This window comes from Pteronotus mesoamericanus, unplaced genomic scaffold (genome assembly GCF_021234165.1).
Source record: "Pteronotus mesoamericanus isolate MK-2021 breed Mesoamerican mustached bat unplaced genomic scaffold, CSHL_Meso_final contig_50, whole genome shotgun sequence".
NCBI classification, from domain to species: domain Eukaryota; kingdom Metazoa; phylum Chordata; class Mammalia; order Chiroptera; family Mormoopidae; genus Pteronotus; species Pteronotus mesoamericanus.
This window is the reverse complement of record NW_026555186.1, coordinates 26,319,198-26,345,035: the sequence shown is the minus strand read 5'-3', so window position 1 is coordinate 26,345,035 and position 25,838 is coordinate 26,319,198. Positions and strand designations below refer to the sequence as shown.

The 25,838-nt window shown below is 38.2% G+C and overlaps 1 protein-coding gene across 2 annotated transcripts; it reads right to left on the bottom strand.

The window, feature by feature from the left end:
* Nucleotides 1–4,972: 4,972 nt before the first annotated feature.
* BTF3 (basic transcription factor 3) lies at nucleotides 4,973–11,790 on the bottom strand. 2 transcript variants are annotated; one of them, XM_054578490.1, is made up of 6 exons: nucleotides 11,663–11,790; nucleotides 11,012–11,080; nucleotides 7,953–8,066; nucleotides 7,429–7,630; nucleotides 6,164–6,220; nucleotides 4,973–5,261 (listed from the first exon to the last, which is right to left on the bottom strand). In XM_054578490.1, the coding sequence occupies exons 2-6, from the start codon at nucleotides 11,078–11,080 to the stop codon at nucleotides 5,215–5,217; spliced, it is 489 nt and encodes a 162-aa protein (XP_054434465.1). In that variant the 5' UTR covers nucleotides 11,663–11,790; the 3' UTR covers nucleotides 4,973–5,214. The 2 variants fall into 2 exon arrangements, with proteins under 2 accessions (XP_054434465.1, XP_054434464.1); XM_054578489.1 differs by lacking the exon at nucleotides 11,663–11,790 and adding an exon at nucleotides 11,425–11,603.
* Between the last annotated feature and the right edge of the window lie 14,048 nt (nucleotides 11,791–25,838).

The following is a 25,838-nucleotide window of genomic DNA, read 5'->3' as shown; positions in this document are numbered from 1 at the left end:
AGGAACAATGGAAAGCAGCAGAAGTGGGAAGGAGGAAGCAGATTGTTACATTATCAAAGGTTGATGTTCAGGGTTGTAGATGCATGCGTCAACATTCCGTACTTGTCTTATAAATCTTCCAGACTGGCCATACCGCCAGTGCAAAACAGCTTCACAGCACCTTGGCTTCCTGTGTGAGGACCTCACGACTTGCTTGCCGCCCTCCCTGCTTTGTAACGGCAAGCTGGACTGCAGTCATGGCGAAGATGAATCTGCCGCCTACTGTGGTGAGGGGGACAAATAATTGAAACGACAGAACAGGCACCAGCAAGGAATAATTAAAATTTAGAGTTATAATTAAAGCATTACCATGCACAAATGATTTCTATGAGAAATAATACCTTTGTTTAACTTAGGCCAAGTGCCCAGCAGTCTCCCACAAAACCTGATATTCAAGTGTCCCAACCAGGAGACATGGACGTATGTGGACAAGGTGTGTGACACAAGAAATGACTGTGGCGATTGTTCAGATGAATCAGGTAAAAATGAAAATATGTGATTCATATTTTAATGGGTTCAATGATATCAATTAACACATACTTAGAAAACTTCCTAAGTATATTTAAATTCACAATTAAGCAACTGTCATTTCTAGTAGCTTACCTATTTTTTATTATAAAGATTTAATCACGTGAAGACTTTTCTTAAAAATAAGTCTGTATTATTCTTGAGTTTAAAAATAATTCACATGTCAGAAAGAAGTAGCGATTTCTAGAAATGACTAGCATAAACTAAAAGCAGTTTTGGCTAGGACACAGAGTACTAGGCAAGGCATCTTGGAATTAGTACAGGAGGAAAAAAGGATAATAGCTTACATTTATTGAATATTAATTATATCTCTAGCTAAAAAGCAAATAAAACCAGATTTGCAAAGATTAACAAAGGAAAATACTAATCTTGATGGACTCTTTTCTGCTGTGAAATTCTTTTTGGATGTCTTTGGAAATTTTGGTAAAGATCAAAGAAGAGGCGTTTGAATGCTTTGGCTCTCAAAGATTTTTTTGTTTATTTAACCTTTGTTACTCCTTTGCTTCTCCTCCTTCTCCCACTCTCCTTTCTGCCGCCCAGCGTTCTCCAAGGTGGTTTAACCCTGTCCAGCACCCTTGATGGTTTGCAATCTGGCAAGGTGGGATTATTAGAACCACGGCCCTAGAGGCAGTTCCAGTATCTCATGACCTTAATCAGTATATACAAAGTTTATCAGAAATATAATACCCTACAGAGATCATTTCTTGCCTTTTGCCTGGTCTTCATGGAAAGCAGAAAAAGAAACGCTGCCTGGGCAGTGCATGTTATCTAACAATGTGTTGGCAACAAAAAGCTAAAAGTATAAACAGATTCTTTTCTTCTTGCCAGCTACCAATTAGCAAATACTGATTTTCTTCCCCACTTACTGAACATACTCACATGGACCCTTCTTTGTTTACGGAGCAAGTCGATGTGCTCATTTGCAAGCAGATGGAGAGAGGTGGCATTCTTCTGGGCTTTCAAAGTATGAATTCTTCCACCCAAATGTGTAGAATCTTTAATATTAGCATCTACAATTTTCCCCTCGGACAATTTTCACTAATATTTTTAAGACCCAAAGGGCCATTTCATTTCCAATAGCATCTTTTGGAGCCCACCTTGATATTTTAAATTATGCTTTTAAAAATAAATAAAACTTTCTAGTTTTACAGTGCCCAGAGTGTCCAGGCTGGAGATGTGAAACTGTTTTCTTTGCCGACTGTGCCTGCATTCCCAGAACTCGCTGCAAAAACGGCATCCAAGACTGTGCTGATTGGAGTGATGAAAAATTATGTGACTAGAAGACTTTTCTAATCATTATATTGGAAAAGCTAAAAACTGTTATTCATTCTCTTAAGAATTTTCTCCAAAAAAAAGAAAGCTAAAAAGAGAGAGAAAGAAGAAAAAAAGAAAAAGAGGTAGCCCTGGCTGGTGTCGCTCAGTGGATTGAGTGCCCACATGCGGACCAAAAGGCTGCCTGTTTGATTCCCAGCCAGGGCACGTGCCTGGGTTAGGGGCCAGGCCTCCAGTTGGGGGGGGGGGCATGCGAGAGGCAACTGATATATTTCTCATATATTGATGTTTCTCTCCCTCTCTTCTTCCCTTCTCTCCATAACAGTAAACAAGTATCTTTTAAAAAATGACATTATCTTTGGGGGAGAGGGATAATCTACTAAAGAATCCAGTGTTATGTAATGGAGAAAAATGATTAATAATTAAATCCAAACTTTAGTGATCTTGAGCCCATTTCTAAATTTGTTTCTAAAAATTTAGAATATAGCTTTCTGCCCTGTGCACACATGGCTGTTACAGGGATGGCCCAAATATACTCCAGTTTATTTCAAAAAAGGGTATTAATCGAGTTCTTAGATCAAAATTGATGTCTGTCTCTTCATTAGGGTAGCCCTTGTTCCAATCCAGCTGAAAGCTAGTTTGGCCCAGGGTTAGTCTTAATATTGGGCAATAGCCAAAAGTTCAGCCAGATCAGAATCATCTGCTTCTGCAGCCTGCCAGGGCCCAAAATTCTAAGTAGGTCCAGAGCAGACCTGGGTTTCAGTCTCATCCTGCCACTTAAGGGGCTATGTGACCTCGCAAGAGCAATTTCACCTTTTAAAGATGGCTTCCTTATCTGTACAATGTAGCTCTTTTCGGGGGACTGTTATAAGCAATGAGATAGAACACAAGTGGTACAGTGCTTAACATGCATGTAACAGTCACAGCAATTGTGGACCATTACAGAAAAATAATAATATGGCAGATTGTATTAAAAAACGAGCTGCTGTACTGCTCTAGGGAGGGATTATGCTTGCCCAGTTCTTTGGCTATCAGACTTGACTTGTATGACCTGCTCTGGCTGGTGAAATTTGGTTAATAATGATGAGCATCACTTCCCAACGTAAGTTTGAAGAGCCAGCCAGTTGTTTGCTATTTCTTTTCACTGTCCTGAGACTGCCAAGGTTCGGATCAGAAGCTGCTCCTGGGGGAAGAGTGGGGCCAATCCACTAACATCATGGGTGACAAACCTTTGTAAGCAACTAAAATTTTTAGTCATTTGTAATTGTAACATAATAACCCTGCCTCTCTGGATATTGAAGGTATTACAAGAAAATCCTTGATTAATTCATAGCCTCTGACACATACCAAATTATTTAAATGGACTAAAGAAATATTTTCAGAGGTGGTTGGAAAATACAGGCAAACAGGATTAACCAGAGCTGGCCTTTGCTGCAAGCAAGTTGCCCTGGGATAGGCCTGGCCTGGAAATCTATTGCAATGTTTACTTATACAGATCCAGGGTAAACCACCGGATATTCAGTGGCATCGTTCACGTGCTCAAGTCAGCCCGTCAGTCACCCAGTGAAAATCTGTGCTACTCAAAGGACGGCCACAGGACCTGCAGCATCGGCATCACCTGAAAGTTCACCAAAAATGCAAACCTTCAGGCCCCGCTCCAGATCTTCCCAGTCCTCTGCCCTCACTGATCCATTCCAAATGCTTTGGTTGGTTACATGCAAGTGACAATTCTAATAGCTTTAAGAACCAACACATGACCTACCATCCCCTGCCTCTGCCAGGAAGCTGAGTGCTCCAGATGCTGCTCCATTAGTCTGGGGCCTGGAGTGAGTATATACTGGATCGTAACCTAACCCACAGGTCTGGAAACATGTAATTGTTTAACTTTTTAAACCATTGAGGTTTGGGAGTCCTTGTTACTGCAGCAGTATACTTTAACAGAACTGTTACACATACTTACAAAAAATACAATGTAAAGATATGTGAATACCATTTATGTTTCATTTTTGGTAGGTAATATTTAATATTGCTTTTTAGATATAGCTATACAGGACCTTCAAAAGGTATCTGCAAGTTGGTATGAAAATTTAAAATGAATTCTTGCCCTGGCTGGTGTGGCTCAGAGAGCTGGGCATTGGTCCACAAAGCAAAAGGTTACCTCTTCAATTCTGGGTCAGGGGTTGGGGGTGCCTTGGAGCTCATGTGAGAGGCCAGATTGATGTTTCTCCCCCCTTCTTCCTCCCTTCCCCTTTCTAAAAATAAATTTTAAAAGTATCAATAAAATGAATTCCTATTGTTGAAACAGAAACTGAGACAATTTTCTTCTGGCCTTAGTACAGATGACACATAATTAATTCTCATTTGTAAAAATTTTTAAGTACTTTCATGGTTATAATTGCTAATTCAATTTTTTAAAAAGTGGTCCTACTTTTTGAGGGAAACCTCAGTATCTGAAGTAGCCCTAATATTGAGGGAACTTTCTGGGGTGATAAAACTGTTCAGTATCTTGATTATGGCGGCAGTTACATGTGTTGTGTGTTAAAATTCTTACAACTGCACACACATCAATTTTACTCTATGTTAATTTTAAAAAAAGAAAAAAGTAGCCCTATTTAGTGTTATCACTTAGGAGAAAGTCATGATGACTTTCTACTTTTCCCCCAGATATCTCCTACATAGAAGGGGTTAACTACTTTTACTTCTTTGGAGTAACTTTTGGTTACATCTACAAAATGGAGCAACTAGTTCCTATTTCATAGATTGAGGATTAAATGAGAGAAAATTAAGTGTGAATTTACATATAAGGCACTCAAGTATGTTACGATATAGACAATATTGAGAGAAAAAAACCCTTGCATGCCCATGAAAAAATATTCTATTCCCATCTTATATTTATACCCATCATATAAACCACAGAACCCCTGAGGGCTAATGGAGAAGTTTTCAAACATGAGAACTTTATACCACCTGTGTTCTGTTATACTATCATGTTAAATCTTTAATAATAAAATTCCATCAAAGATTATCTGTCATATTACATGCCATGATTAGCTTTCTACAAACAGCTTTGCTTTCTGTGTACAAATCAGTGTCAATGAAATTTAAAAAAAAAAAACTATACTAGGCAAAGAACTTTATTAACCTTGGTTTCAAACTTTATTCCCAGGCTTCTTCAGCTTAATTAGCTGCAAAAAAATGATCTGTGTATAAGCAAAAACTGAAAAGAGCTGCAGTGTCCAAGGGGCTAGGGCTTAAAAATATTAGAGATCTAGATTTTATCAGATCCATAAACAAAATTTGAAAAAGCAGTCATAATACAAAATAGCAGCTCCCAGTAACTTCTTCAAGTTTATCTTCTTCAGAAGTTGACTCAATTCAGTTTGCTTCATTCTTGGAAGCCTCATCAAAATTCTCCACAAGATCTAGAAAAAGATTTAAAAGGTAGAAACTCAGAAAAAAAACGCAAATCTACAAATACAGATCTTAGGAGGTGATAAGTAAATGCTCTCAAAATATATCTTACAGATAAATCAGGATATAAATTTAAACACTGTTTATTTCCAATGAGACAGACCACTACCCATCTGGCACATTTTGAGTATATATTTTGGCATATAATTAAAAGAAGAGAAACAGGGGAAGTTATTAATTTGCCAATGACATAAACACTGTGCTCAAAGAATATGCAGATACTCTTCCCATTCCCATCCCACCCCAAGAATTAAACGTAAGCAATACAATATATCAGTCAATGTGGAGGGCAGAGCCAGAGTACCATGACACACAATTCTGAAGTTTTCCTGGATTCCTAAGGACACCTGTCCAGGCGGAGTGGAATTATTTATGATCGAATGATTCTACTGCCCCATATATAATTGTTTTATGACACAAAAAAATTATTCAGTAACAGTTAACATAGAAAATGCCTCATGATTGCCAAAGAAGTTTTTCTGACTTTAGATTGGTTGTATCCCCAGATAACTAAATAACTTCTCCATGCCTTCTTATATGTATCTCATAGTAGGAAACAAAGGTCATTTGTAATCTGTAAGTAGTTACTGAATTTAAGTAACAATATACTTATTTATTCATTCAATACTTAAGGTTCTGTACCCTCCAACTACTTGGGATCCCAAACAGAAAAAGGCAGCCAAGTCCAAAAATACAACTCCCAGGGACATTCATGTCCCCCATCACCACGTCCCCGCCGCCCTGCCTCCTCACTTTATATCACCTCCCTCTAGGTAGTCTTTTTTACAGAGTAAGATTCTTTATTCTCCCTTGAACTAAATTCTCCAGTTTAACCACAAGTGAAGGTTCCTACCTGGAACTTCATCATCATCATCCTCTCCTGTAGCAAGTGGTGCTTTTCCATCCACAGCTATAAAAGGAAAGTGTAAACGTTACCCACAAATTTGTCTAAGTCTTCAACAAACATTAACCAAAAGAACAGATAAAATGTTTATATTCATGATGTGACATTTGGGATTCCATCTACAGCACTAACAATAACATGATATTCTACAAATAAGCAAGAACACCAGGTAAGAGACAACAAACCAAATTCCAAGCCCACCCTTTCAATCCCTCTGGCTCACCACAGACACTGAGGTAGCATGAGAATACGGAGACCACAGGGTACAGGTAAACCCACATACCAAATTACGGTAAGATTTATTTTGGGAGGCAAATTAAGACACTGTTTTCTCAAATACTGTTGTGCTATGCATGGTATAAGGGAGATGCTCAACAAACCTTTACTGAAATAATAATAAAAAATTCAGTGTTTTTGAGTGTAAGCATCCAATTTCCTTTTATTACATAGGAAAGTGAACTACATGAGTTGGGACCTCACAGTAACAGTCCCATGATTTTCAGTGGGCTGCTTTAATGCCTAGTTCAGCTCTGAAAGGCGAAGACTTTCCAGAAACTCTTAGGCCACTCAATGTGCGGGGGTTGGGGGGACAACGACACCCCCCCCCATCCAAACTAAAGCAGAGTTAAATGAGTGCCTAGAAAAACAGATAATTAAGTGACTAATAAGCCTGTCTTGCTTCTACATTCCTAGTCTTCAAAATTTTAACCAGAAGGCTTCTGCATAAAGTAGCCATACCCATGATGTACACTTGAATTCAACTACAGTATTTTCTGCCCTGACCTAAGTCCTTATCATACTATAATTACAAGCACCAGAATAGTGGCTGGCCAATTCTTACAAATTATTGGTAATATCAGTTGTAGATATACAACTGACAAAATCTGGTAACTTATATCTTTAATTAATTTTAAATTGCCAGTTATCAAAAAAGCCCAAAATTAACATTTTCATCATTTCCAGCTAATAAAGGGAAACATTTTAAAGCCTCTCATCCAAAGCAAGAAAGCTAGTAGGAAAAAAACACGTATAATGATCACCGCATACTATAAATTATTGCATACACTAAGAATACTTAATTAAAATCAGTGTAAAAATGGTTATTTTTTTTTTAGAGGAAAGGTGGCATTTCCAAATTTGAAGATATTCATATCCACTTTGCACCCTGAGATCTTAGAAATCTACTGATAAATAAGTAGCCATGTAAAACTCACATTGTTTGGGCAGAGCTTCAGCTAGTCTCCTTAAACTAGTCAGACTGTCTGCACCAAGCTGATTTAAGATGCTGGGTAGCATTTCTGTCAGCTGCTTTGTCTCAGCGTGGCCTGTAATGGTGAAAGTGTTCGCTGCCAGAGATGCCTGAACTTTAGGGTTGTTAAAGTGGATCACTGTTCCTTGGTTTGTGAACATATTTACCTGTATAGAAAAAAAAAAAAAATTTAAATGAGCAACACCCACCAAAACCCTTTTAAAACCAACATTTTATTAGGCAAAAAATGACATCTGGCTAACTAGTATTTCACTCTGAAGCACAGGTGGAATGGGAAAGTGCATGCAATCTAATGGCTTGCAGGCTTTGCAATCTCCTTGATACTCATTAATAAAATATAAACATCTTAGAGGAATATAAAATATTTTGTTGAAAGTAGAGTAAAAAAAAATCATTTAAAATTTATGAAGAGTAAACCTTTTTTCAGAAAAATCTTGCTTTTATAAAGAAATAAAACTTGACACTTACCTCTTCAATACCAGAGATATTGTTTACCCCTAACTTCTTCAAGGAGAACTGAAGTTTTTTATCATCTGCAGTAGCTGTTCTGTGAACCACCTTCTTCTTTCTACGAGCAGTGCCCTAAATTGCAGAGGACAGGAAAAAAAGCACACATTTACACTTAAATACCAGACATTTTCCAATGGAAACAGTTTCAAATTCCTTTCTGACCTTTGGGTTGGTGTAAGAAAATTACCATGACCACGAACTTTTATGTAGTGAGTAGGCAGGTTAAAGCAATGGTGGGAGCCAAAGGAGGGAAAGGAAAGGAATTATCTACAAATTCTTAATTTCTACAGTTCTAGTTTTGTCAGGTATAAATGATCTTTTCAACGTTCTACTTTTTACATTATCTGCTCTAACGTGATCAAAGAGGTGGCATGTGTCAACCTAAATTAAGCCTCATTTAGAAGCTCAATATCTAGAACTACCAACCTTCTTTGTTTTTACATTAATTAAAACTCATCTTCAGCCAAATAAACCTCTCTGTTACTTAAACAGGCCCAATGCGCTTTCGGACAAAAGCTCTCACCTAGCATCTGCATGGCTTCCTCCCTCACTATAGATCTTTGCTCTTATGTCCCTGTATCAAATAGCAACTCCCACATTCACCCCAGGTTTACTTCTCTTTATAATACCACCAACAGAGATTAAGTGTATTTTATTGTTTGTCCCCCTTCACTAGAATGTAAACTCCTGAGGGCTTCTATTTACTGCTATAAAACTCAGTATCTAGAATAGTATCTGGCTCATTGAAGGTACTCAGTAACTTGAGTGAATGAATATAAATAGGCTTCAGGAAAACTTGCGGTCTCTTGCACATGCTAAGTCTCCAATCTCCCCTTTCTGTAAAATATCCTATAAACTTCCAAAACCAGGAAAATCTGATCACCCATATTCTGCTTAAAGCTCTTTAATAACACTTACAGACTCTCTCATATAAACTAAGCCTTTTACATTGTACTTAAGGCTCTTCATGGAAAGACAACCACCTATCTACCTCACTGTCCCCAACCTCCATACCAATTCTGATCATCCTTTTAAAATCCTGTTCAAGCCATTATCTCTTCTGTTTTCCCTAAACTCTACAATTAACGACCCCACCCAGCCAAATCACTTCCATTTCTATATCTTGAAAATGCTTCTATTGCACTATGTATATTACACTGTGAAATCTTTTTTAAAGATGTCTTTTTCCCCCTACCTGCCTTAAAACCCTCCTATCTACTTTAAACTATCTGAATTTTGTTTGGCCTATATAAACCATGGTTTAATCGAAGAAAATGTCGATAGCTACATAGAATATTGGTTACCAACCACCTGAAAAACCTTTAAAAATAGAAGTGGTCATGTAGACACCTGGTTTCCAAACAATCCTCTCTAAAAGGCATTCTAAGAAACTACTATATAAGATTAAAAAAAAACAAAAACCTAACCAGCATGCTTTCTACAGTTTTCATATACTTCACATATGAAGGGTTCAATTTTCACCAAAATAATTAAGTTATCATCAATGCTCTGATCAGATACTGAAATAAAGAGCTTTTACAACACTTGCAGTTCTCTCTAAGGCAAAACCAACTCGCCTAATTTCACATCCCGTAAGTAGATTTCTTAAATGGTAAAAAAAAAAACATTTCCATCATTACAATGACAGAAATACTTCCTCTATTAACTACTAAGCAAGTAAAATTTAATCTTACATCAGCCTTAAGGATCCTGGAAAACCTCGCCTTTCCTTTACCTAAAATGATTTCTCTCACATGTTAAAGACTAACATTCAAAGTAATAACAAAAAATGGAAACACAAGCACATTATTCAAATTACTCCTGAAACCTGTACCAGAAGGCATGATGGATAAAAACATGAGTATAAGAGCATCCAAACACTGACCCACAAAGAACAAGATGAGTTTTCTCTGGCACTTGAAGGCCACACCTAGGTTATAATAATTGCTAAAAAAGGACAAGAAACACCTACTGAAATAGGTAGGTGCAAATCTGGACTGCTATTTAAGTTTAAGTGCAACTTTTGGCTATTTCACAATAGATTCTACTTGAACGTAAATGCTTAAAGTTGAGAAAAACTAGTAGGTAATAAACTTGCAGTATGGAAGCTTTTACCACACAAGTGAATACCTTACAAGTTTTACCAAGTGAAGACATGCTCTATTCCAACAGGCTATATACCACGCCTTGTTAAATACTAGGAATGTGCTAACAATGCAAGTCATAACCAGGTTTACCTCTGTCTAGAGCACACTTCCTATTTAAGTAAATTACTTAGAAAACAATCTAAAAACTCACGACGTTAAAAAAATAAATCCCCTTGTAAGGGCTCAGTATCCACCAGGAAAAACCAATTAATCAAAAACAGATCATTTAAAACCACACCAGCAAACACTCTCATTCTCTCTGTTTTAGCCTAACTGCAAAGTCAAAATGAAAAGATACCAACTTGGGTTAATATTTTCAAATCCATGGTCACTGCTCTTAAATTACAAAATGTACCTATAAGAAAGATCTTCGCCCTAGAAAATACACAACTACTAAACTGGATTGCATTGGCTAAAGAAGCATTACAAAAAGGCCTCAATTTACAAAAGACACCAACTTCTCATTATTAAGTAGACAACTTGGGCCAAAACAAGACAGAGGCAAAATGGCCACAATGATATGTAACTTAAATGACACATTTTTTAAAACTAATTAGGAAACACTTTCGTTCTACTTAAAACATTGTAACACTGGAAAGTATGTTTACATAAAAAAACAACAATGTTTGTAGCTTAAGTGCTCTTTCATTTCGACTCTCTTGCTTCTTTTCCCCGAGTATGCAACCTGCATGATTCACCGATACACAGTACACTGTGTATACAATTTAATCCTCCGCCCCCTCTCACCACTTTGCTAGCTCTGTGAAAGGCCCTCTACAAAGTGACATGCCATCAATATCAGAAAAGCAAAAGAGGGGGGGAGCCCTAAACCTTAAAACTCAAAAAAAAAAACGAACTATTAAAACTTACTTTCCCACCAATGCGCACTTGTGCCTGCAGTTTGGCGAGTTTCTCTTGGTTCATGATAGTTTCTTTCATCTAGAAAAACAGGAAACCCTCAGCGAGGAAAAGTCTAGTTCACTCTAGCATTCCACGCTCGTTATTTCCCATCACACCAGCAGAGCAAATATCCTACACAGGCCGAGGCCTGGATCCCAAATCCATCCCGCGAATCCCCCAATTTCAGTTTCGAGAGGGCGCAAAGAACACCCAACTTCTTACCCGCTCCCCCCACCCCCAAATTCCCCACCTCTTTACAGGCCCGGGAAGTGGGCTCTAACCCACACCCGGGCAGCACCCCCCACCCCGGCCCCGGCCCGGCCTCGGCCTCGGCCTAGCCAGGGCCTGCCCGGCCCGGCCACTCTCCGAAAGCCTCGCGGTACCTGAGGCTCCTGTCCTCGGGTTCCGCCGCGAGGTGGAGGAAGAGACGGCGTCGCCTCGCCCCCAGGGCAGCCGCCCCTGGCTCGACCTCGACCCCGAGAGTCAGCCTGAGTGGGTGCGCCTGTCCGTCGCATCGCCTTCCTCTCCTCAGCCCTGTCCCTCCCTGTCTCGCTCCTTCCGGGCACTTCCCGCCCCCGTTCCCGTCCTCCTCCCACGCTGGCGTCCACAGCCTTTTTGTACCTTGTTGGAGAGAAAACGGGGCCGCGCGGGGGACTAGGGTTGGCGCTCAGGGGGTCTTTGGCAGACCAGCTGAGAATAAGCGCGCACACGCGGGGACACAAGATGGCAGCTAGAGAGGGGGCCGGAAGTGACGCAAGGCCACTTCCTTGAGAAGTCAGGAAACGAACTTCGCAGCGAGCTTAGCGCCTTGCTGCGCAAGCGCGGCCCCCGGACGCGGGGATTGTGACCGTCGCGCGTGGATACTTCTGCCTTATCCAGCGCTGGCTGGGTGGAGACGACACTGAAGACTGGGCTGGAGGCACCGCGAGTAACCCTAGGAAAGACCATAAAGGGGTCAAAAAGCACAGTTCCATGCACAGTTAGGGTTGAGTAAGTGGGCCCTGTCTCCTTCGAGCTCTGGCCCCCAGTTTCTTTAGTCTCAGAAGAAATAGACTGTTCAGGTTTGCGGTGACGCCTGGGGCGCTCAGCGTGTGCTCCCCTCGTTAGCCGCTCTCAGCTCTCTCTGGACGAGGTAGAGTGGAGCGATCATCTTAATGTTTTAGAATTTCCCCTTCGACTCGAACGATCCTTTATCAAAAACGTTTTGTCAAAACCTTGTCGAAAACAATGAAGCTAATTTTGCTTTCTAAGGTTAGGTGGTTGGTATCGTGCGGGACCACGGTTCGAAATTTCTGGGGAGCGGGTCCGTAAAGCTATTCGGTAGGACTGGGGAGGGGAACGGGTAATCTGCATTTCAGCAAGCGTAGCAGGTGGCTAAATCACCTTAGACCCGTGTACCTGGTTATCTTACTTCTCTTGCCTCTTTAACAGAAAGTTGACTCGGTAACAGTTCTCACGGATTCGACTACTAGCGAGTCACAATTGAACAAACTTTACTTTCCTTAAGTAGTAAGTCAATCAAAGAAGAATTTGTGCCTGGTGTGTTTGGAGAGGCTAAATTGGTATTAGTTGAACGTTTTTAAACGATAGGACAAGTTTTAATACAGTTTTAACAGAAAACGACCGATATTAAAAATGGAAGTTTAAGTCAGAAGGGTATCTGATCAGCTTTTTTGTAGCGTTAGCCATGAAAAGCGTTTGTTTGTATATTCAAAAATGAGCTCGAAATCTTAGCAGGAGAAAATACAGTTTATATAGCAAGAAAATGTGTAGGTGCAGATTTCTCTCCAATGCAAATTAATCTTTTTGGTTTTGAATAGTTTACACATTTAAATGTATTTAATTGTGTCTCTAAGAAGTACATTTTAAAGATAATTGTAACCGTTGATATTTTCTCTATGAACAATATTGTTTCTATTATTAAATATGAGTCAAGTTTAGCACAGAAAAGGCTGTTTGTATTGTTAAGTTACATGGGTCAGTGTCCTAATGATGAAGGCCAAAATGTGCCAACACTATTCAGTGCTATAGAAATGTTACAGAATATATAGAAATACTCCTCTTTTTGAAACTTTATCTTTATTCAGGAACATTTTTCCCTCCTTGTGTTTATACTGGGTGCATTTGAAGCTTCCTGGCCATGTGATGTCTTCTGACTACTTACATAAACACAAGATTCTGATTCACCATTTGTACACCTGTTTTCAGGAAATATTCCAAGTTGCACTTTATTTCCCTTTGGTTCCCACATTTCTATATTGTTCTTTTGGAATGTTTAAGACTTGCTCCATGTTGAAAATCATGCAAGTTTCCCTAATAGTAAGAAAATAATATTTCGATTTTTGGCTCCTTCAGCTGTTCCTGCTTATTTTGTGAGTGCTGATTTTTTTTTTTTTTAGCAGAGTTGCACTTCTGTTAATATTTATAGACCAGTTTTTAGAGAAAATAACAAAGAATTTTTTACTCTATAAAGTAGTTACTAAGTTGCTATCTTAGCTCAGGGATGGCAAAAGAGTAGTTTACATGCTACTCTCTCCTATGTGCTCTCAGTATACATGGCAGATAGGGACAGTGGGCCCATACATTACTGCTGAGCTTGAACAAACCTAAAAAAATCATCTACTCAGCACTCATCACCTCTGTCAACAGAGTAGACAGGAAACAGGAAACCTGCTTTCCCTCCTAGGTTTATAGTTTATGGTCTAATCAAAGTCCATAAATTGTTCTTATGTCTTAGTGGACTTGAGCTTGCTTCAGCAAGAGCTAAGATACTTATATTATGTTCATTTCTTAAGAGCCCCATTCTGACCCACAAGCGGTGTTGGAAATCACTGAGGATGAATGTTACCATACCTTTAGTTGCTTCATGATGTGGCTCTTGATTGATAGCCACAGTGGAATTTTGTTTGCTTGTTTCTAAATGTTTCTCTTTTCTTTTTTTCTAAACCTCCTTAAACTCCTCTAGCACTCAGCTTTGTCACATTAATGTCTACACCTAATTTAGCTTTCAGTTTAAATGTCTCAGGAAAGTCTCCTCTGGCACCCTCAACCCCCTTAAGTTACATTCATTATAGTTATTTTTAGTCATGGTATTTTGTTAAATGCAAAAGGAGAGATTGATAATTTTGTTGAGTTAATGGAGATTTAAACTAGGAGTATTAATAACAGTTTCCCACTATGTTAATATCGAGTGTGTTGGCTCTTTAGTCGTTGGATCCTCAGGAATTATATAAAGTAGTTACTCCCCATGTTACTTGTGAGAATTGAGGCTTAAGAGAGTAAAAGGTGTGGGAATAGGCACAAACAACCTCATCTTCCTTCCACCGAATCTGTCCATCTATATTTATCTGAACCTGTAAATATTGCCTTCATTCCTGTTACACATGAAAGAAATATTTCCTCTACATGTACTTTTGTTTATTTCATTCAGGACCTTGATTCTTCTGTTACTGTTTTCCTCCTGTGTCTCTGTTTTCCTGCTTCCAATTAGATCATTCTACCAGTATACTAAGAGGCCTTAATATCAAGTACCTGAAAAGAGAACAAAAAACTTTTTTCTCTTTTCTCCAGCCCCTACTTAATTTTTGTGCTCCCCTTTAAAGCAAAATTTCTCCAAACAACTGTATAAACTTATGTCTTGACAAATTCAAAAGATAAATTCAGTTCTTATTTTAGCCTTTAGGTAGCATTTGACACACTCAACAACTTCCACATTTTTGAAACATTTTCTTCTCTGGGCTTCCAGAACATCTCACTTCCCGGTTTCCTCTCACCTTATGGCACTTTCTCAGTCTACTTTACTTTATCTATTTTTTTTTTTTTACTTCTAAATACTAGAGTTGCTCACATTTTAGCCCCATTTTCTTTTCTATTGACATTCTCCCTAAATGGTTTCATCCGGTCCCATGGCTTTAAATGTTATCTTTATTTTGATGAGTCCCAAATTTATAATTCCAACCCTAACTATTTGAACACCAAATTGAGTATTCTTTTTACATTATTATGGAAAACTTCAGGCACACAAAAGTAAAAATAATATAATGAACTTAATCCCATCACCTAGTACCATCAATTATTAAATTAACCATAGACTTAATATTTTCAATATATAGTAAGGCGAGAACATTTTTTTTTTAATTACATATTTGCAGACCTTTATTCCATATACATTTTAGGTGTTGTTCCATTTTAAAATTTTGATTGGGATTGATTGTGTAGAATAACTTGGGAAGATTTTATATCTTTACTATTGTATGATTCTGCATTCAGTTGCAGGAAAATAGATCTTGCTATTTTAAATATAGGGATTTAATACAGAAATTAGTACTTAGATATTTGTTTAAAGGGCTGGAAGAGTGGGCTTCAGCATCGGCCATCAGAAATGAATCTCAGGACAATTGTGCAGCACTGGACTGTTAAGAGAGCTGCTACCACTTTTCCAATCCATTAGGACAATGGAGAATCAAGACCCCACAACAGGAGTCACTGATGTTAAGATATACTTCTGCAGCTACAATTCAGGAGTCAAGAAGATACTGTAGCAAAAAGTACTCAATACCCAAGAAGCAATGATTGTGTCCTACAAAGCTGCTGCAGAAAATATATTATCTTCACTACCATGCTTGCCAGCCAAAACACAAAGCAGCAGGAAGAAGGCCTTTGCCTTATGTCTACCTTCCAAATCTTACTTAAATGTACCTGATTAGCAGAAATCATTTACCTGTAGAATCCTAACTGTAAGAATGTCTGGAAAGGTAGTTTTTACCAATATACCTTATCCCCTTGAATTTTCACATCCACAAGTGCATCTATTTTTTTCAAATCTTTTATGTATTTTAATAGATAAAACTTTCTTAAATTTTTCTTTTAAATCCTCACCTGAACACATTTTTTTTCATTGCTTTTAGAGAGAGAAAGAGGAAGTTGGGGGCGGGGAGGACAGGGAGAGATTGGTTGCCTCCTGTATGTACCCTGACTGGGGATCAAACCTGCAACCTGGATATGTGCCCTGAGCAGGAACCAAACCCATAACCTTTCTGTGTGAGGGATGACACTCCAGCCAAGTGAGCTACATAGTCCAGGGCAACAGAGAAAACTTTCCAAAGATCTTGTGCATCCTTTGTTAACTGGATTGCCAGATGTATTACAGTCTTTGTCTTTTTTTTTTTTTTTTGTCTCTCCCATTTTAGATATTACAAATATCCCTCCTGATCTGTTAAATTTGTCTAATATCCTTGTTGAACAGAAATATAATGATTTTTGATCACAAAGTGATGCAGCCATCAATTTACAAGAAAAAAAAAGACAAAAAAAAAAAAGTTAAATTATGCCACAGAATGCAATCAACAAAATTCAGGTTACAGAAAATGACAGGGCAGTTAATCTGGTGTTTCAACAAATAAATTCCAAGGAAAAGAGGAGAAATGGGATTCTTTCAATAAAAAAAGAGCTCTAAGACATATATTAAAAAAAAGAACGAAAATAGATGAAACAATAGTGTTTAGGGATGCAGGCTGAGGTGATAAAACAGAAAAGGAAATGATTGCCGTACACATCAGGATAGCCGTTATTCTTGGGAGGAGAAAGGGGATTGGAGCGGGAGGAGACCTGACAAGTGGAAGGTTGCTAGGGTGGTGAAAAAGGGTTTCCCTTCTGACCTGTGTAGTGGTATGCAGTTTTCCATATTTGCCATATATAATAATAAAAGGTTTTTTAAGGACACAAAACAACATATATGACCTATATATGAGGTATATTTAAGGTCACTTTTCAACGTTAGAGTGGTGTGGTGTAAGGGTGGATACATATTTGGTCTTAGAAACCCCCAGTGTCTAAGCCACAGCTCCTAAAGCCCTTGACTTGTTAAGAGTATCCTTTGTATGCTAATCAATGAGTAGTATGCTCAGGATCCCTAGATAGCTTAGGGATAGGGCAGGTTGCCAAAAGGACCAAGACTTGATTAGAGGGTTGATGGTTGTAATTTTCAGTCCCATCCCCACCCTCACCCCCAAACCTCCAGGGGGTGGAGGGCCTAGAGATTGAGTTCAGTCACTAATGGCCAATAATTTAATCAGTCATGCCTATGTAATGAAACTTTCATAAAAACTCCTAAACAACGGGATTTGGAGGGCTTCCCGTTTGAACATGTCAAGGTGCTAGGAGAGTAGCAAAGCCAAAAGAAGATACAGAGACTCCCCAAATCCTCCCCCTGTGCATCTCTTACATTTAGCTGTTCCTGAGTTGTATCCTTTAGAGAAAACCAGCCAACATATGTATTTTCCTAAGTTCTATAAGCCATTCTAGCAAACTGAACCTGAAAAAAATGGGGCTTAGAAACCCCCATTTATAGCCAGTTGGTGAGAAGTGAGGGTGGCCCAGGACTTGGGACTGGCATCTGAAGTACAGCAGTCTGTGGGATGGAACCTCTTAAACATGTAGGGTACAATGCTGGTTCTAGGTAGACAGTGCCACCATTAAGTTGAATTATTGTACACCTAGCTGGTGTCCAGAGAATCTGTTGTTAGTGTGGGGACCCACTCAGCTGGGTACCTTTGTTGGGGAGAATTCCATGAGAGGACCTTGCAGGCACTGAAGATAACAATGGGCTAATAGTACTTAAGGTTTGTATAGCCTTTACATTGGGCATCGTTCTTAGTGGGCTACATATTTAACTCATTGAATCCTATGAAGTATATATTATTGTTCCCTTCCTAGTGGATCAGAACGTTGGGAACAGAACGTTTAAGTAACTTACTTAAGGCCACAGTGCTGGTAAGTGGCAAAGCTGAAATACGAACCCTGGCATTCTGCTCCACAATCTGTGCCCATAACTTACATTATGCTGCTCACTACTAAGGCGCATGATTATCTCAACTCTCAACAACATATTCACTGCTTTCTCATTATCTCTACCTAGGTGACTAACAGCCATTCCAAATATGCTGCTATTAAATCAACACTGGGAGTCAGTTCTTTCCTTTCTTCCTATAACCTCCCATATAAAATTCATCAGCAAATATTATAGGTCCTACCTCCAAAATATATCCCAACTTTGTCTACTGATCATATTTACTGTGGCCACCCTAATCCAAACCACCTTCATCATTTACCTGGGCTACTGTAACAGCCTCCTAAACTTCCTCCCTGTTCTCATTCTGCCCCCTGCAGTTAGTGCTGCACACAGCAGTTTTTAGAAGAAAAATAATACTATAGCATTATAATATAATGCTATATAATATATTTATATAAATCCCCTGCTTATAGCATTCCAATGAATGTCCCTTGCCTTTAGAATAAAATCTATATTATTTGCTGTGACCTACAAAACAACATACCATCCGCTCTTAAGTACTCAGATTTTATCTCATCACTCCCCCTAGTTCTTAAGCATCTCACATATTTGGGCTATGCAGAACACATGAATAACAACAGGAAAATGTTTCCTTAGCCTTCCTTTAATTTTGAAAATACAAATAGGATAAAAATATCAGGAATGATGAATTTATGTCAGTCTAGGGGTAGTACTTATGTAAAGTAATATTTGAACTGGCCATTCCCCATTCTCAGTTGTCAAATTCCTTAGCCCTGCATCAAAATAGGCAATGACCACTTAAAAACAAAAACAAAACCTCACAGACACAGACAATGGTATGGTGATTACCAGAGGGAAAGGGGGATGGAAGGAGTTAGAAGAGGGTATATGGGGAATAAATGGTGATTGAAGGAAACTCGACTCTGGGTGGTGAACACAAAATACGATAAACAGATGACGTATTACAGAATTGTACACTTGAAACCTATATAATTTTATTAACTGATGTCACCCCCATAAATTCAATAAGAAGTGAAAAAGTCACCGAGGAACTGAATAATTTACAGGAGCAAAGATGACAGGGAGCAACACAGGAAAGACTGTCAGAAGAGAAGAAAGGAAGGAAAAGGTGGGGGAGAGAGAGGGTGCACTGACTCCTTCACATTGATAAAACACCAGACATAAGAAATTTTGAAATTTATTGGGGGAGCATTGGTTTATAACACAAATTTCAGGTGTACAGCTTTATAATACAATATTTGTATGTCATGTGTTTACCACCTAAATTCTAGTTTATTTCCATCATCTTATATTTGACCCCTTTCCCTTCTTTGTCCTCCCCCCACACTGTTTCCCCTCTGTTAACCACCATTCCGTTGTCTTTATCTGTGATTTGATTTTATTTTTCAGAAAGAAAAAGTTCAAGTTAGACTCTAGCCCTAGTTCAGCATAAACAAGTGATTGAAACCTCTCTTCATTAGATTATATAATGTAAATTAGTAACGTAAAGAGGGTCATTGCATCTAAGAGGATTCTACTAAACCTGATATATTATTAAAGTGATAGGTAGCAGGGTCTAGGTTGTAGCATCTGCTTTTCTTTTTTAAAAGATTTTATTATTATTATTATTTTTTTAGAGAGAGGGAAAGGGAGGGAGAAAGAGAGGGAGAGAAATATCAATGTGTGGTTGCCTCTTGCAAGCCCCCCACGGAGCAGCCGGTCTGCAACCTAGGCATGTGCCTTGACTGGGAATTGAACCAGTGACCCATTGGCTTGCAGGCTGGCACACAATCCACTGAGCCACACCAGCGAGGGCTAGAACCTGCTTTTCTAACTCATCTCTGACCACTGGGTACTGCCTGTAGCATAACAGGTTTTCTTTTTCTTTTTTGCTATCAATTGTAAATTAGGTGGTAGAGAGTTTTACAGAATTAAACATTTAAATGTCATACTATCTTATTTTCTTTCAGCATATTATCAGCTCAGATCTGCTTATGTACTGAAGAGAATGGCATTTGCATTAAACTTGTGTTAAATTAAAATATATAAGAATCTGTGTTTTTATTACAGTGACTAATTTCCAGACTTCATCCTTCACTGTTGATTCAAACAACTAAGGGGTAGGTAGATTTATATATTTGTTGCACTGATTAGAACAAAACCATAGCTTCATATTTCCAATGTAAGTAGCTTTTTCGTACATATTGTGAAGACTGAATTAAACACCTTCATAAACAGCCCTGGCTGTTGTGGCTCAGTGATTGAATGCCAACCTGTGAACCAAAGGGTCGCTGGTTTAATTCCTAGTCAGGGCACATGCCTGGATTGTGGGCTGAGTCCCCAGTAGGCGGCATGTGAGAGGCAACCACACATTGATGTTTCTCTCCTTTTCTTTCTCCCCGCTTCCCCCTCTCTCTAAAAATAAATAAATACAAATAAAATCTTTTTAAAAACCTTCATAAACAATGGTGAATTATTCCAGTTTCACTTCCACATCAGTCTTTGGACAAATGGATTACCCTCTCTGAACCTATTTTCTCACCTGAAAAGACTCTCACATAGAGTCCTAAGCTCACTAAAGCAGCCTGGGGCCAGGTCTATGCCTCTGTATTTTTACCAAATTTCCCCAGGTAATTCTCATTACACACCAAAATTTGAGAATTGTTGTCTTAATGTACTTCTATGAGTTGATTGGTCAATTCATGCATTTATTTACTCATTTATGCATTTTTATAGCAATAAACGTGCACCAACTAGGAGTTGTCATATAGAGCTGAGGTTTCAGAGATGAAAGACTAGCTCTGCCCCAAAGTTCTCAGTTTAGTGGAGGAGACAGACAAACTGCTAAATGCAATATAGTGTTATATGCTCTAATACAGGCAGGTGAGATACTGAGGAAGCACAAGGATAGGCATTCACACTTCTACTGGAAGAGCACATCAGGGAAGATTTCTTTGGGTTTTAAAGGGCTAGAAGAATCAATTGTATGAGAAGGAGAGGAGACCATTTTAGGCACAGGAGAGTAAGGAGACTTGAAACTACAAGCAGTTTCAAAAGACTAGAGCAAATGTATTTCACATGGCCTAGGGTACATCGCACTTCATACTCAGTTTTAGGTGGTGCACAGTCAGGTAAATCGTTATATAGTCATAGAATTATACTCTTTCCAATTCTTTTTCATGTCTTCTTTTGTAAGGAGAAAGTCTTTTGGTTCCAGTGTGTAACAGCTTTGAAACATTTGCTAATTTTAATGTGTAGATTTAAACTCAGAGCTCTAGCTGACAGCATTGTTACTTTATGGCAATTAAAATTAAGTTGTTATTTTTGTAAGAGATACAAAGTTTCTTTTCTGAATCATTTATTTGAATAATTAAAATTGATCTATTTTAAAAACATTAGATCATTCACGCTGGAGTACCAAAAATTGTGAAGAAGGTATATGAATAACTGATGTTTTGAAGCCTTTATGGAAATAAGTGGCAGAAGATAAGGCTACAAAGGCAGAGGAGCAATTATGAGGGACCTGGAAGCAAGACTAAGGACTGAGTTCTATTGTAAAGTCAGTGGGGGAGGCCAGAATAGTGTTAAACAAGAGGATTAAACTTGGAAACAGCCACAAAAGATAGTGGAGAAGCTGGAGCAGGGGGTTGGGTAGAAGAAAGTCTCAGAGGTTTGGCTACAGACAATCCATAGCTGTTCTTCACGGACTTGGTCTGTGCATTAAACAACAGAGACTTCCAAAGTGGGTGAAGTTGATCACTCTAAGAGCCTTCAGCCCTTGTTGGCTGATAGCTGTAGTTTAGGTATGAACAGAATATCTAGTTCAGTAGTATAAAGCATGACAGCTCTACAGATTATTAGTTACACAGGTAATAATGTTCCCTGCTAGAATTTCATAAGAAGTTTGGAATACAATAAAATTACAGCTGCTTTCTGATAATTGGTACCAAAAATGTGTACCACTAGAAGACAAAACTCCTTTCTTCCATATAATTTGGGTGAAATAACTTCATATTACTCCCTAGTCCGCCAAAATCTGGATGCACAACTGTTGGCAGTCCTTGCTCCCCCACAGAGACCAGGCCAGGCGTGACTGCCAGCTGCTATAAAACAGTGACCATACTTGGTTGTAGGACCAGATGCCAGACATCTGTCTTCTATCAACTAGGATCAAAATGGAGCCCCTACCCACTAGATGACTTAACATATAACACATAACCTAAACAAAGATTGCCTCAATTATAAGACTTCCTTTCCCACTTTCTCAACAGCTGTGAAGATATAGGCACTTGCAATGTGGCCTTTTGTTCTTTTCCTTGTCTTTTTTTTCCTTGTTTTTTAATGCTGGACTGGCTTATTTTTTCAAAGACCTTTTTAGGTTCTCCTTCTCTTCTTGACTCTAGATTTTCTACAGGACCTTCTGCTTTTCTCTCTCTCCTCCAGGGAATCCAGCCTTTGAGCCTCCACAAGTGAGTCTCTGCTGACTTTTGAATTTGTATTACAAACCCTGGCCCCTGGTCCCCAGGCCTGTATCTTCTGATGTCTTCTAGATCTCTCTCCCGTTGATTTTCAAGTGTAGTATATCCCAACCTAAATCTTTCTAGTGAGTTAAACCTCCTTAACCCTCCCATTTTGACTGATAAATCATATACTACAGGCTGGAACTCCACATCCCGTTAGTTGGTCTGAGGTTCAGTGATTTGTGTCCATGGAGAAATAGACAATGTTAACTGATTGTACACCCAGAGAATTAAATCTGTTGTTGCTAGTATCCTTGCCTTATGAATTCCACTTTTTTTTCTTTTTTCTTTTTTTTTTTGAGAAGAAAGCATTTGGCAGTAGGGTGGAAAATCTAGAATTCACTGCATTTCAGATTATTGAGTGCAGGACTATTAAATGGAATACTCATGAGGAATACTGAACAGCTTTAGTTGCTAGTGAATTAACTGATTAGAACTTTGCAAAGAAATTCTAAAACATTAGTCAATATATTTTAGGTCACTTGAAAAATGTTTGTGAAAGACATACTTTGTAATACAATTACTTAAATGAGTTTCATCTTCTATTTATCCAAAAGGCATTTTTCATGGAATTAAGAGTAGAATTCCATAAATATAGATTCATGTTTGTTGCCTTTCTGTATGCAGTACCTTAATGATACATACCTGATAGGTGAGCTGATAATGATAGAATGTCCCATACAATAAACATGTTAAACAAAAAAAACTTTCACAGCTGAAAATTATTCTGAAAGAAAGGTTTTATTGAACCAATGCTTGCCAGATAAGGACCAGGTTTTGGAGCATAAAATCTAAACCACCAGCAGCAGGGCTGGGGGAAATGACAAGCATGTCTGCCATCCTGGAGGTGACAGGCACTTTTATACACTATGTCCTAGGGAAGAAAGATATAAGTTGTTTACAGGAATTTACATGTGCTACAGATAAGGGGAGCAGAAAAAGGTGAAGCAGGGGCAGTTCTATGATAGGTCCAGTCTATAAGTAAGAAATATGTACTGCTTTTGATTGGTTATAGACAAGAGCTGAGAGCTCTTGCATATGCAGGGTGCAGTGGTGTTTAGTGGTCAGCCAATAGATGCCTGGAGGTCAACTCAAAACTCCAACATACATGCAGGAATGTGAGCAGTCTTTTCTTAGTTGGTCCACAGCTATTAACTGGTTAATTATTTCTGGTTGCTAGTGACAGAGACACATCTCTTGTTGGATTAAGCCACAAAGCATACCAGGAGTTCCAGGGATTCAGATAAGCTTCAAGCATGACTAGAGCTAGGTTCTCGGTTATATCACTGAATGCTATCTCTCTGCTTTGGTTCTCTGGTCCTGCTTTCCGCTGTTTTTTTTTTTTTTAATTTAATTTTTAAATTGAATTTATTGAGGTAACATTGGGGAAATAAAATTATATAGGCTTCAGGTGTCCAATTCTATAGTATATCATCTGTATATTGTATTGTATGTTCACCACCCCAAGTCAAGTCTCCTTCTGTCACCATTTCTCTCTCCCCCCAACTGTATGTTCTCTTTCGAGAAGGATCTATTCAGGTCTTTTGCCCATTTTTTAATTGAATTTTTTTGGGTAGTTTGGTGTTTTATAAGTCCTTTATAAATTGTGGATATTAACCTCTTATCAGATATATCATTGGTGAATATGTTCTCCCATTCCATGGGTTGTCTTTTCAGTTTGTTGATGGTTTCCTTTGCTGTGTAAAAGATTTTTTGTTTGTTTGTTTATTTATTTATTTATTTTTGTTTCCCTTGCCTAAGACAATGTACCTGAAAAAAATATTGTTACAAGAACTTTCTAAGATTTTACTGCCTATGTTTTCTTGTAAGGCATTTAAGTCTTCAATCCATTTTGAGTGTAGTATAAGAAGGTGGTCTAGTGTCATTTTTTTTTGCACCTATCTGTTCAATTTTCCCAACACCATTTGTTGAACAGGCTATCTTTAATCTATCGTATGTTTTTGCTTAATTTGTAAAATATTTTTTTAAGATTTTATTTATTTATTTTTAGAGAGAGGGGAAGGGCGGGAGAAAAGAGAGAGAGAAACATGGATGTGCAAGAGAAACATTGGTTGGTTGTCTGTTGCAAGCCCCCAGCTAGGAACCTGGCCCACAACCCAGGCATGTGGCCCTGATTGAGAACTGAACTGACAACTTTTTGGTTTACAGGCCTGTGCTAAATCCACTGAGCCATAGCAGCCAGCGCCTGTTTGTCAAATATTAATGGACCATAAAAGTGTGGGTTTGTTTCTGGGCTCTCTATTCTGTTCTGTTGACCTATCTTTTTATGCCAGTACCATGCTGTTTTGATTATAATGGCTTTTGCTGTTTTTTTCTTATTCTCTGGTAGGCTTTCCCCAGGTTATGGCAAAGAGAGACTCCAGCAACTTCCCGCTCACCACCTGACAAATGTCACCCCTACAGAAAAAGATATCCTCATCCCAGTTCCAGCAAAAGTCCCAGGTTTAACTCTGATTGTCTTGGTTCAGGTGACATGTCCACTGCTAGCCAGGCCACTGGAGCTAGGCGATAGGATTGTGCCCCAAAAGGAAAAAGTGATTCTGTTACTAGAAGATGTACAACAATTTGGGGTGAAATAAAGCAAGAAAGAGGATGTGAGGACAAGAAGAAAATGTTAATGAACCCATTTTTATTTTCAAATTTTAGCTGGGATTCATCCTGGCAAACAAATAACCAAGTGTTTCTACCCCAAAATGCTTGGATGGCTTTAATTAAGTTTCTCAACTTTTAAAAAATTATTGTTCTCCTAAAAAGACTTTTTAGACACTTATTTTTTTTACCTAATCACCCCTCATGAAATTTTAATACCACAGATATACTGCATATATATCTGTGCTTTATAAGAAGAATAAATATAAAGCTTACTCTTTTTATCATGCAGAATTAAAAACAATAAAATAAAAATTTAAGTTAAAGTTTTAGTTAAATTGAAGATCAAAGCTATTAACATTTATCTTTATACTGCATTTGCTGAGTGTCTTTTAATATAATTTACTTATGAATTATAATGTCTCGCTACATATACATATTAGCAATTTTAGAAGTACAAAATAGCAGTGTGATGAATTTTTAAAAATTATTCAAAACTTATTTTTTTAATAAAATTCAAAAATCAAAAAAGTTAATTTCTTAAATATCAACTTTTAACTTTCACTTGATATGGAAAAATGGCTTTTAGCTTAACTGGATGCTAGATATTCAAATATTGTTGGTGCTTTTTCTTTTCAGCATTTGACATAGCTAATGATGTGTTGAATAGCTTCCATAGAATTAAATAGTAAACTATAAACCATTTTATTTCATTCTCAAAACTCAAGTAACACACAAAGTACTGAGGATCAGACATAGACAACATCCTCAAGGCATCCAATAGCACATGCAGGCCACCTGTAACAATATAACTGAGATGGAGGAATCGGTTGAGAGAGAGTCCTCCAACCACGGC

Coding starts and splice junctions, on each gene's coding strand:
- BTF3 (XM_054578489.1), bottom strand. CDS start 11,556: ATGCGACGGACAGGCGCACCCACTCAGGCTGACTCTCGGGGTCGAGGT. Junction 11,081..11,424: donor CCCGAGGACAGGAGCCTCAG/GTACCGCGAGGC, acceptor CTGTTTTTCTAG/ATGAAAGAAACTATCATGAA. Junction 8,067..11,011: donor AAGTGCGCATTGGTGGGAAA/GTAAGTTTTAAT, acceptor TCTGCAATTTAG/GGCACTGCTCGTAGAAAGAA.